The 12,392-nt window shown below is 39.8% G+C and overlaps 1 protein-coding gene across 1 annotated transcript; it reads right to left on the bottom strand.

Annotated features, from left to right (window-relative positions):
* Nucleotides 1-1,339: 1,339 nt before the first annotated feature.
* LOC139669513 (secreted frizzled-related protein 2-like) lies at nucleotides 1,340-4,216 on the bottom strand. Its single transcript, XM_071550013.1, has 4 exons — nucleotides 3,930-4,216; nucleotides 3,210-3,379; nucleotides 2,731-2,823; nucleotides 1,340-1,650 (listed from the first exon to the last, which is right to left on the bottom strand). Exons 1-4 carry the CDS (start codon nucleotides 4,214-4,216, stop codon nucleotides 1,340-1,342), a joined length of 861 nt encoding a protein of 286 aa, XP_071406114.1.
* Nucleotides 4,217-12,392: the final 8,176 nt, after the last annotated feature.

Below are 12,392 nucleotides of genomic sequence, written 5' to 3'. Positions count from 1 at the left end.
TGCAGCGCGACGGGACCATGGCCCCGGACTGCCCTGCGCTGCCCTCACTGCCCTCACTGCCCTGCCCGCACTGCCCTGCCCGCACTGCCCTGCCCTGCCCGCACTGCCCTGCCCTGCCCGCAATGCCCTGCTCTGCCCGCAATGCCCTGTCCTGCCCGCACTGCCCTGCCCTGCCCGCAATGCCCTGCTCGCACTGCCCGCCTGCTGCAAACACCGACTGCCTCCCTCTCAGTTCCTACTGGTGTCATAGTTCATGGTAGGAAGTGATGGAACAGCTGTCATCAAACCTTGTAACGTGATGCAAACTGCACGTTCGGGGAACGCATTGGGACCCAGATCATTAAATGTGCAGCTTTTAGAAATCTACTGCCTGTAAACTTTCCTCATATTTGTTTCAAGAAAATGTGACCATAATAGATGCTGTATTACTAAAATAGCTTATAATTTTTGTATTTTCAATCACATGTTACTGTGTTTATTATTTATAAAATTAAGTAAAATTCTGTCCATCTTCATGTAGTCCCTAATGGCACTAATATTTTGTTTCGTTTTGGGTGGTTTTTACTTTTTTTTTCTTTTTTTGGTGTCTCCATTAGATCCCTGCAGACAACTTGGACAACTGGTAAAGTTTATACATTGACTTTAGTAATGTTTCTGAAAATGAAAAGGAACTTTTCAGTTACAAGAATCTGATTCATACAACAGTTGAAACATGTTACATTCAAGATGGTCACACAAGAATAAAAATGTTCTGAAATCTGCATTTCCTGTATGCAACCAGGTGTTAGCACTGGGATGCTGTCAGCTCTGTCATTGTGAAATGATGCCCATTAACCAAATATTGTGACTGGAGAATCCCATACCGTGTCTACAGTTAATTATTCCTCTTTATTCCACTCTGATCCGGCAAAAGCGACCAGCAGAGGGCTGCCTCCTTTCAAAATACTCCAACAGGAGAAAATTATGTGGACTCATGAAACATTAAGCAAGGGAAAGTTTAGGTAACTGGAGACAATGGTAGAGTGGATAGTATAAAAAAATTACATTAAAAGTAGTCAGGTGGATTAAAACTGGTTTATGCCAGTTTTTGCACCTATTACAATTTTTTTTACCATAACTCAAATGAAACATTTATCTGTGACTGTCCAAGTTCAAACTTGATGTGAGTAGCTGTAACACTACAGAAAGGAAGCCTAATAACACTAGGGTTATAGTTCAGATTATAGTACAATTTAAAAGGAAATGAAAGCTTTACATTCCACTTACAGTACATTCCTATTTACAGATAGGTTTAGCATGAGAAATGCAATCATCTTTTTACAAATAATATGATAAAAATTTACAAGCATTTATGGTATCGCCACTTCTGAGTGGCCAAAGTCAGCTGGGAGTCCTTCCTTTGCCAACGATAAACCTGGTTTACTAAAATGGTGCCTTCTTCAATATTCCCCACAAGGAGATACACCATGGGACGATGGGTTGGAGTCATCCTCTGTGTACATTTTTCGTTAATTAGGAGCCACTGTTGTATCATACTCTGAGTTTCAAAAGGCAAGAGTGAGCCCTGGGTAATGAATTCCACTTGGCATTCAATGTTATACTCTTGGTCATCAAATACTGTTCTCCTCTTGGACACCTTTACTTTCACGGCTAAGGAAAAAAAGAAAAGGAAACATGAGTCATTCCATTTCTCAAATGTAGAAAGAAACACTGCTAATGAAAGCAGGATGATTCCTTAAAAATACAATCATAATTTATGCTGATGGACTATGGCAAGGCCTTCTCCAGCAAGAGTGAAAAGTTTAAAACACTTTTGAAAAATAAAGGTTATGTAGTAAAGGGGTTTCATACATCAAATTAAGTAACTAGGAAAAAATATTTTCACGAGAGTGAGTAATGTGTTTTTGCCATAACCATATATTTCAGACTTTTTGTGTAATTACATATTCTATGCTGTTGGTGTTGTTTTTCTATCACAAGGCAGTCTAGCTTGCCCCAGCAATTTTCCTGAAAATTGCTTTGTCCATGTTTGGAACCTCTCTGCAAAAACCTCTAATGTTTACTGATACCACCCTTTTAGATATTCCCTTTTTGTTATAAGCATCTACCTACCCCATCTGACTCCACCAATATGTTTAGCATGAAATTTCTCTGTAATCCTTGATCTAATGTCAGCCAAAGTCACTGAGGGTCTCTGCACTTAAATAAAGGGCTTTGCAGGAAGTCTGTAGGGCAAACTCCTCTAGTCACTCCAATAAGACAACATGAGATAAGAATTTCTTTTACTGATATGACTTCTTGAGTCTCCTTTTCAGTAAGCTATGTATCACAAAAAACAAGTAAAGAGGATACACTATTCACTAGTAAAACACCAAGGATTTACTTTGAATTTAACCACTAATAAAAGGCAAAAAACTTTCTTGGCTGCTTTTGACAGAAATATTTTCCATAAAGTATGTTGTATTACAATGTAGCCAACTAAACCAGAATAGAAGAGCTATTTGGTTGCAAACTAGATCATTAATGAATCTTTCATGCATAATAAATCCCCCTTATATTTTGATTAGAAAGAGCATATTCTGAGAAACAACCTAAAGTTAAGTCCACAGCCAAACTCTTAATCCTTTGAAATCCCAACAGAAACTGTTACTTATTGTAATCCTACTTTTGAAGCATTTAGAAGAAAAGTTGTTAGTCTCTTTAACAGCAGCTGTACTAGCAAGGACTTACCAAAGTTACTGTCACAGAAAACTTCAAGAACGCTTTTGTATGTAAAGAATTCTTCCACTGCTGGGCAGGTCTGGCAGGCAGGCTTTGGTAGGACTGGTAAGAAATTACAAAGTGTGATTGTTATGTTTTGGAATAATTTGTTTTAATTTTCTGCTGTCAAAGCTGTGCCCTCTGTTTAACCACAGGAATAACAGAGGAAATACATTACTGGCCAGCAATAATAGATAAAAAGTCAACACACTTCTCTGAAAACATGGCTAGGGATGAAAAGGACTTCATCTTCCATGCACATTCGGTCCTTGTTCAGACTGACAAGCTCAATTATCAGCAACAAATACAGTAACACAGAACTATTTTTAACACAGCTAGAGTGTGTAGGAAAAGGTTTAGGTTGCTGATTCTGTTAGCGTCCCTTGTATCTCCTTGGTTCCCAGGAACACAGGCTGTGGCCACCCTCCCCCCTGCCATCTTCGATCTACCTTTGTGCAAGTGTTTATATTCCTTAGGAACTGATGCCAGGCACATGTCCTCATCCGCAGGGAATCGATCACAGTCCATACTGTCAGGCCAAGGGTGTCCATGGCAGAGGAGCACAGGGGCACAGCTGTCACGGACAGCAACACACATACTCCTACAAGGATGGATAAACCTGTCACCAGAAGAAATACCAGGCTAAGTCAGTTAAACTCACACAGTGAAAACAGAAACTATTATAACAGTGATTCCTGTAAAAGTACATTGTCTTCGCTGATATTTAACATTCTACAATAATAATACAATTCCAGAAGCAGCAGCTGTGCAAACTATGCAAGTAAGTTGTCTATATATGTACTGGACTGAGCTTACAGCATTAAGTCCTGATTTTTAAAATGTTTTTATGAAAACCTGAGAAAAACATGAGTATGAGCTTGATTCTATTGACAGTAGGTTCTTCAACCCTAAATGAATAAGAATGTATTTCAGCTGTAAGAAAACAAAACGTGATATCCTTTGACAACAGCATTCATGTTGCCAAGGCAAACTAAAGTTGAAGTGGTACAAGTTTTCAGTACTTTTTTCTGATTAGTACAAAAAAAAAGCTAATAGAATTACTCCAGAAAATGTGGAGATCACCTTTAGATTATGATAAACATGGATTTCATTTCATTTCTGTTCTGGCAAATGAAGGCTGAAATTTTGTACTGTTGTGTGGTACTTACGTGTCTAAACAGATGGGTGCAAACAAGGAGCACAGGAACATCCTCACGTGAGGGTGACAGTCTGTGTGTACAAGGTGCTGCCAGGTGGTGGATTTTAGGAGAACCTCTGCCATGCTTGTGTGTCCCATCAGGTTGGGAAGCCTCATTTCAGAGTATCCAGTCTTGTAGCACAAGCCCATCTCCTTGGGTATCATTACACATTTCGTGGATAATCCAATGTCAAAGCCTGTTGCCACACTTAGGAAACCATTCACAACAAAAACAAATGTTTTTGCAGTCAATAACATCTTCCAGTGACTCCTGGACTGCTGAGCAGGGAGCTGTCAAACACCGTAAGTGCAGAGGCAGGCTGAAAACCTTGTGGTTTATATATCCCAAGAGCTTAATGAACTGTTGGTTATCAACTGCTTATCAAAACACTTGAGATGAGACTCAAGTCTTGTTGCCTAATCAAGGGATTGCTGTGACAGCCAGGGAGTTGGAGACAAAGTATAAAAGTATGTTCTCTAAGGACACTGATCTGGTCTAGGCTTTCACATGTCCCACGGTGTCAGTGGCTGCAGCATGCTATGTAGCATATTAAATTTTGACATCTATAAGGCTTGCTATGTGCTTTCTAAAACAAATTAAGAGATCATCCAGGAAAAGAATTGGGCAGACAAGCTGTCTCCTGGGGTTGCTGTGTCTCCTTTGTTTTCAGACACTGCTGACGTGGCAGAAAAAACAGCCCAGATTGACTTATCAAGTGAAAATGTTTTGCTTGTGCTAATTCCCCATGTCTCTTCCACTGTTTCACAATGTAGAAGAGATACTTTCTTTGGTCAAGCAATAAAAAAGACACAGTCTTTTGCTATTAACCTAGTATTTTTCTGGAAATTTGGATCCCTATTCTGTTACATGATAAAGATCCCAACTTCTATTAATTTTAATAGGTATCTGAAAATACAGAATGGAACTTGTAGGACTGTTGTGGCCATCAGTATTTATTCAAAGTGAAAAGGCAGTTCCACATATGGAGAAAAATTTTTATTATTTCAAATGAAGCTGGCTACACTTAAAATTGCCCAAATAATGCAGCATTTAACCTGTTTATTAATAAATTATAATTACATTAAGCTGTATGAAAGCAAATTATGCCAAATGCAGACTTTTCATTTCATAGCACACAGAAAAAAGGTATTAAATTTCCTAAATTAAAAGTAACAGAATTACTACTAAGTGCCTCATTGCTGTTAGTATCGTACTGATAGACAGCTTTTCGCTATAAAGAAGCTGGGAGCCACTTAAGATAAAAGAGAGTCTGAATAATGTGTAGCTCAATTATTATGAATAGGAAAGTCAGATTATTTGTTTTAAAAGTTGAAGATTTAAACAAAACATTTTTGTGGAAATTTTTAATTTGATGTAAATGGTTTTTTTTCCAATTAGTTACAAATGTTTATTTTCACATCTGTTTATATCATCTATTGGCATAAACACTTAGCTGTTAATAATATGTAGGTAGATCTGCAAAATATCTGACTTTATTATTAGGCTAAAATAAGTGTGTTCATAATAGTGTATCATCTATTATTACTGATGCTTGATTGAAGTACATTTTTCAGAAACAGTAGCTTTTTGTGCTCATACTGAGATGTAGCACATTTAAGCAATTTGTTACATATAATTCACATGTTTATGCCTAAATGTTATGTTAATTAGTCCTACCATGTTTGAAATCAATGACAACCCCCACTGATTTCTTCTTAGCGGTCTTCTTTAAGCTACTGGGAAAATTACAGTATCTGTTTAAATAAGTGAGGAAAAATGATGGCATGCAAGGTGCCAGGAACTAAAAATGTGTTTAAAACAAATGTCAGTTTTTCTTGTCATGTTTTGTTGCCAGATTGGTGATTTTCTCCAGTAAATGTGGTTTCTCTGTATCCATTATTTCACCTCAAAGCAGAAGAACTGAACACCCAACCAGGCTCATTTAGGCCTGAGAGTAGCATCCTTTTGCCAGGTGTTCCATGTATTCCTTAAGAAGTTAAAGAGCCTTAGTAAAAGTCAGTAAAAGTCCCATGCAGGTATCTCTGGGGGCCACACTTTCACAGAGCTGCTCTTGCTACCATTTTGCAGTGAAATGACAGCACGAAGCTGCTCAGCACCAGGTCTGCAGGCCAAGACAACTGTGCAGCCCCTTTGAACATTCCCAGTGCCATCTGGCTCCCACACAAGCCCAGAGCAAAAGCATAAACTTCACCTCCCATGCAGAGGCACCTCTGCCCCATACACAGGGCTCAGCAGACACATGCTCTGGAGATCTTGCAGACACCTCAATATCGCTCACCTGAGCATCTCTGTGGCATTCAGCAAAAAAGAAAGTGTAGTCCATATATGAGTGCCCTTCTTATCCAGCAGGCTTCTGCACCTATCCACGTTGCTGATGTCTTTACCAAGTCATCTCATAACTTTATGAAATTAATAAAATTCCTCTCTGTATAATAGTATTCTTCTGTAATACTTCTCTGATCTAATTGCTTTCTGAAAGTGGGTGGCAAGATCTCTGGTGAAGGAAACCATTTGCATGTGGGGCATAGTATTACATGCACATTTCTGAACGATATAGAACATCTAGTAAGCAAGAGTATTTGGTGTCTCAACTATTAAGACATTTTTCTCTCTATTTTTGACTGTGACTGTCTCACAATCTACAAGAAAACCTGATTGATCCTAAACCTGACTCAGCTCTGTGACTCCAAATAAGTGTTTATTGAGTTGCTAGCTGTGCCCTTGGTGCTGCTCTGCAGGATGAGGGTTGCTGTGCCCCTTCCCACTGGGGTGCCTTACAACTGCCCCTGTGCTGGGCCAGCTCTGGCTGTACCAAAAATATTCTGTGTTGGCTTGTGAGCCAGCAGAGCTGATTTTGAGAGGTCCCCCTGAGCCACCACTGATGGACAGAACAGAGGCAGGCATAATGAGAGGCATGTGAGACAAAGATGATCTAATAAGACCTAATACCTATCCTGACAAACTTAGTCTCCATAGGAACTGTCTTAGAAATAAATGTGTACCTGTTTCCTGACGGAGCTTCACAGTGGGTAGGCAATTTATGAGCCATAGCAGAGCTGTGCCTTGAAGTTTCTTTTAGCCTCAGCTATGTCTCAAAGGCCATCTTTTGATGCTTTGCTTTTGAAGAGCTGGCTTTTGGTAGATCATTGTTTTGTAATGCTAAAGAAAATATCTTTTCTCTATGTGAGTACAGAGGTATCTTTGGAGGCAAAGGGCCCAGCTGTGCAGGAGAAGGAGGAAGGAGCTGTGTGCTACTGCTTGGCCTCATCTGGCACAGCGCTTCGATGGGGAAGATTGAGTATCGAGGAAGCTCTATGGTTTTGCCACCACTTTGCTTCTGTTTCTTGATTTCTTGCTGTTTAGACTAAAGTAGCCATTCACCTATGGAATAGCAAGACGTTACACATTTGTCAGGACTGATGAAACTCAAGGAATGAAGAACTAGTTCCAAGGGAAAAAATATGCATAAATGCCTTTACTGAACACCTATGACTGGACTGGGTCCAAGGCTGGATCTGAAGCCAGAGCATTATCCGTAATTCAGTCATTTTTAATAGCCATCTCTTGTCAGGAAACAGAATCATTTATGAGAGCTTTGATTCCTCTCTCTTCTGAAAGTTCAAGATGTTAGCAAATTCCTTGTCCTGTGTAATTTCAAGTATCAGCATTTACTAAGGAATTTACCAATTTGACATCCTTTTCACTACACTCACAGATCACTTTTGAGCAAGGGAAAGACTTCAACTGTGCTTCTGTTCAGGCTCAATTATTTTGATAATCTTCATGAGCGGATGCTACCTTTAACTTGGTTTGACAGCATGTCATTATAATGCATTATTTTTAACAAGCCTTGCAGAATAGTTATTTAAAATGACCACACAGAGTAGATTGCCATTGCTTGGAGAGTGCTTCAGGTCAGTCACATGTTGGCTCCTCAGCACAAGCATAAGGTGCAGCACTCACATTGCTGTGCCATAGATTCTCCTTTTTTTTTTTTTTTTGCAAACACTCAGCTGCTCATTGACATGGCATGGAAAAAAAATCAGGGAAATGTACACACAGATTGGGTTTGTGAACACAGTAAACTGTGATTTACTGTTGCCACACCAGCTAAATATTCAGACTGCACAAAAAATGGCAGTGGTACAGTATTTCTAATTGTAGTAATATGTCTTTAGAGGGTGCTTGAGTAAAGACTGGCTAAAGTAAAAAAAAATAATTTAGCAAACCAGAATGCCAATTGTACTGTGTGGATACACTTAGAGTGGGCAGCATAAAATACAAGACCTGAGGGTTTAGAGAGATTTACGTCTCAAAATTTGGAGTCCAGCTAATGCCATTTGAGACTTCTGAAGCAAGCTGTGTGGTGCTTCCCTTAGCCACAGGCTGTATTTATTGTTCCTGGATATGAGCAAGGGACACCTGCTGATGGACCTTGATAAGAGGAACAGCGGCTGGAGGCTTGGTCCCTGCCCACCTCTGTGTCTTCTCCTTTGACTGTTACCAGGGAGACAGACAGACATTAACCAGGAGCCACCCCTAAGAGCCCAGTAAGAAGCAGGATTGAAATTTTCTTCAAAGAAAGTAGGGGCTTGAGAGCAAACTTGCAGATGTAGGGATTTTTGGTTTTAATCTAAACATTTGGTGCAATATTTGGCTGGAGTCATTTTTATCTGGAGTCAACTGCAGAGATGCAAGGCTCCCAGACAGAGATCAAAGCTTGTAACTGTGCACCCTGAGTCGCAAAAGGAGGCTGCAGAGAGGCGTTCCTCTCTCTGATAAAAGCTTTGCTGGACCAGCACCCTTACTCTGCAGGGCAGGATTTACTTCATAATGTTTCCCTTGCTTTATGAAAAAAAATTAGGCCACATATGGTATCTGTAAAGCAGCAGAGGTAGAGTCATAGATGGCTTTGAAAAGGCCTCACAATGGCTTTAATATTGCTTTAATTTTTAAAGGACAGAAATACTGTATTTCCTTATAAATCTGTAATGCAAATCGTTACAGGCTCACTGCTCTGGCATGCTGAGGTCTGGCCTTTTTACTCTCAGATGATTAACTGAAAGTTTGTTTTATAAAGAAAAAGTCGATGCTTTGGGTGGCCCAGAGTTAGTTCCTGACTCTGACCTATGTCCTGTGGAAGCTTTAACCCTGCTGCACTACACTCCTGCAAGTGTTGAGGTGCTGCAAGAGCAGGGAGGAGGCATAAATACCCACAGAGATTCCAACAGTATCACACAAAGGCACAGGAGTACAAAAAATGGGTAAGTAGCATTTCTAAGAAGGCCAAAGTCAGTTGGGGATGAAAAAAGGGTGCAGGAAGATGATATGAGTTGCTAATCAGCTGGCAGTTCAGGAATATCACTCCGAGCTTTGCCATTGCAATGTTCATGGACCTTTCAGGTTTTGGAGGTTGTGCACAGCAACATTCTTATCACAGCAGAGTAGGACAGGTCTCGTAAAGTGATTCTAGGAGAAGAAGGGCCTTGCAGTAAACGCTGTGTTGGTTAAATGCTGGATGAAGGTGTTTGCTTTCAAGGGGGCTGAAAGAAGAAGAAGCGCTGGCATGGTTACTGTTAAGAAGGAGGGATTTTGCTTTTCAGTCATCAGAAATGTGGCAGGATCAATAGCATTGCTGGTTTTGCACCATGGGGAACCAAATTCCGAATAGTACCTTTCAGGCGAGAGCAAAATACATTATGTCTGAATTTAGGGGCTTACACTATTGATCATGTACCAGATGAGCACCTTCCACAGAGAGACAGCAGTAATATCCACTCTCCTCTGTTTTCCTCCAGGTAAAAAATTAAACTTTCATGGCTTCCCCCCCCTTCCCCCCTTAGCTGGTATTGGTTTGCTGCATTGGCTAATACTGCCTATTTTTCTTTTTAGCTCTTAGTCAGTTTTATTTGTTTCAATTTAGTTTTGCTGTCATTTCATTCTGTGGAAGAAGGACCATTTGACAAATGTAGTTTCATGTATTTCAGGCACAATTCCTGCTCTGAAGGAAAGCTCCCCTTTCTTTTAGACTTAAGCAGTATTTGCAGTCTTTTGGCAACTGGGCTGATGCTGGGTTTCTCTCTTATCAAATTTCTATCATAGCTGACTCTCTGCTCATGTATTGCTCGTCACAAGCGGCTCGAAATTAAATAAAAAGAGGTTAAATAGAGAGCTCACCGACCTCTGTGAACAAAAGGGAGCACAAGTGACTCAAACTGTTTCATGGGGAGAGGGGAAGAGCTGTTTGGGCTACAAGTAAACAGCAAGTACATACCAACTATTTGTAGTCCATTGAGAAAGTAAACAGGGTCATGTTGTCTACACTCCCCCTCGCTCCCCCTATTCTTTCTTTATCTGTGGTCTGTAGCCAACTACCCATCATCAAGATAAGACGGAAACACTTTAAGTCTTGAAAATTATGTCTGGCTTCTGGCAGCCACTGGAGATAGCTCTATCAGTTAAGCAAGTAAAACCCGGTGTGAGTGCTCCCGACGACTCCAGCATTCCTGGAGCCCATCCCTTTTAAGTCGCTTGGCAGTATTTTGCATCCAACTTCTCTGTATCCCAGCCCGCCAGCTCTGGGCACCTGACGTTTTAACATCTTTTTGTCATGGCAGGCCAGGCTTTCTTCACTCTGACACCATCGGAATCACCGAACCTGAAGCCGCTGTTTAAAAAGCAAACTTCAGCCTAAATACTTTGTTGAATAAGAAAAATTAAATAATGTCTGTAATGTTTCAAAAATACATAGATGTGCTTCAAATATCTGAGTTAGATATGACCAAATCTTCTCTAAGCAAAATTCTCTTTGGCATTAGCATGGGTTTTCTTTTCTTGAATAATGACCATAGAATCATAAAATCATTTAGGTTGGAGAGGACCTTTAAGATCATCAAGTCCAGCCATAAACCTTCCACTGCAAAGTCCCACTAGGTGATGTTCCTAAGTGCCACATCTTACAATACCTTTTAAATACTTCCAGGGATAGTACCACTTCCCTGGGCAGCCTGTTCGAATGCATGATAACCCTTTCTGTGAAGAAATATTTCATAATATCCCATGCAAACCCCCGTTTCCAAGCACTGAAAATGCATTTAAACCTAAATAATCAAAGCAAATGCTCCTGCTGCAAATGTTTTTGGTGAACTTAGATTAAACAAAGATTTGTCAAGAAATAGTCCAAGTTACACCCTGTACATGAATATGAGATTCTGATCATTAGATTCCTGGCAGGGTTTTTTGGTTACAAATTTCTTTCCAAACCATGACTCATCTTGCTTTTAAGGGTGTAGATTTACATTCTAAAATTTAAAAAAGAAAATATACTCTCTGGGTAAATCCTAGCCTTTATTTTTAAGTTTTTATGTTATCGTATTTTGGGAGATTTATTATTTTGGCTTTTCTAATTAAAACCTTTTGCAAACCATTAAAATACAGATGTGCACACTAAACTAATTAAAAAAAATAGTTGTGTCCAGAACTCAAGTGTGTGTATAGTCAATATTCCAAAACTTTGGGGATTCTGAGAAAAAATATTTTTAATTGTGGCAATTACAAATTACAAGAGTAACTGCTTCACAAATTAGTATGTCTATTCATAGGGGTGTGGTATATAATTTTTACCTGACTGCCATATGATTATTTGATGGGAATAGTTCTGTTCTGTTCTGTGCCATAAACTATGTGGTTGAAGGGTAAAGAGTACTCACTGAAAGTGTGAATATTTTTTTCCACTCTCCCTGCTGTCGATATTCCCTTACCCGCATCAGCTGGATCCTTTAATTCACTTTCTTACTCTGCTATTGCAGCTGTCACTAATCTACTTTTCTCCAGTATTTCTCATATATCAAGGAATTCGAAACATTTTTCAAGGTTAAATGAATGAAGACACAAATGGCCTTTAGTTTTGATTACAAATGCTTTGGCAAATCACACCTCTGTGTGAGGGAAGTCGAGAGAGAGAAGGGGCATAGCACTGTGGCAGGCAACTGACAGGACCATGCCAGGCAGTAGCTGGATCATCATGGGTAGCTCTGCACTTCAAATGTGATAATGGCTTCACAGATGCTACTTTTTGAATTGAACTTTTATTATTTCCTCTATATTGTCATACAGGGATGGTATACCCAAAAATAGCCTGCAAATTTTGTCTGTCTGAGAAGGCACTTAAAACAGTTATGTAAAAGTAAGTAGGTTTTTGCATCTTGTGTGCTTACTAGGTCTTTTTAAATGCATCTAATGGGGTTACATAGTGCCTTCTCATAACACTGTGATGCTGGCCCCTCAAAATCTGCAAAACCTCAGCAACTGCTCCTACAGAGAACATCAGAACAGTCATATTGCCACAATCATTCCCATAGCAGGCCTGAGAGTCACAGAATCAACTGCTTCATCCCTGCCTCTCTGTTTTGT

Source organism: Pithys albifrons, chromosome 3, assembly GCF_047495875.1.
Source record: "Pithys albifrons albifrons isolate INPA30051 chromosome 3, PitAlb_v1, whole genome shotgun sequence".
NCBI lineage: Eukaryota > Metazoa > Chordata > Aves > Passeriformes > Thamnophilidae > Pithys > Pithys albifrons.
Note: the sequence above shows the minus strand (reverse complement) of the source record. Positions and strands in the feature narration are given on the sequence as shown.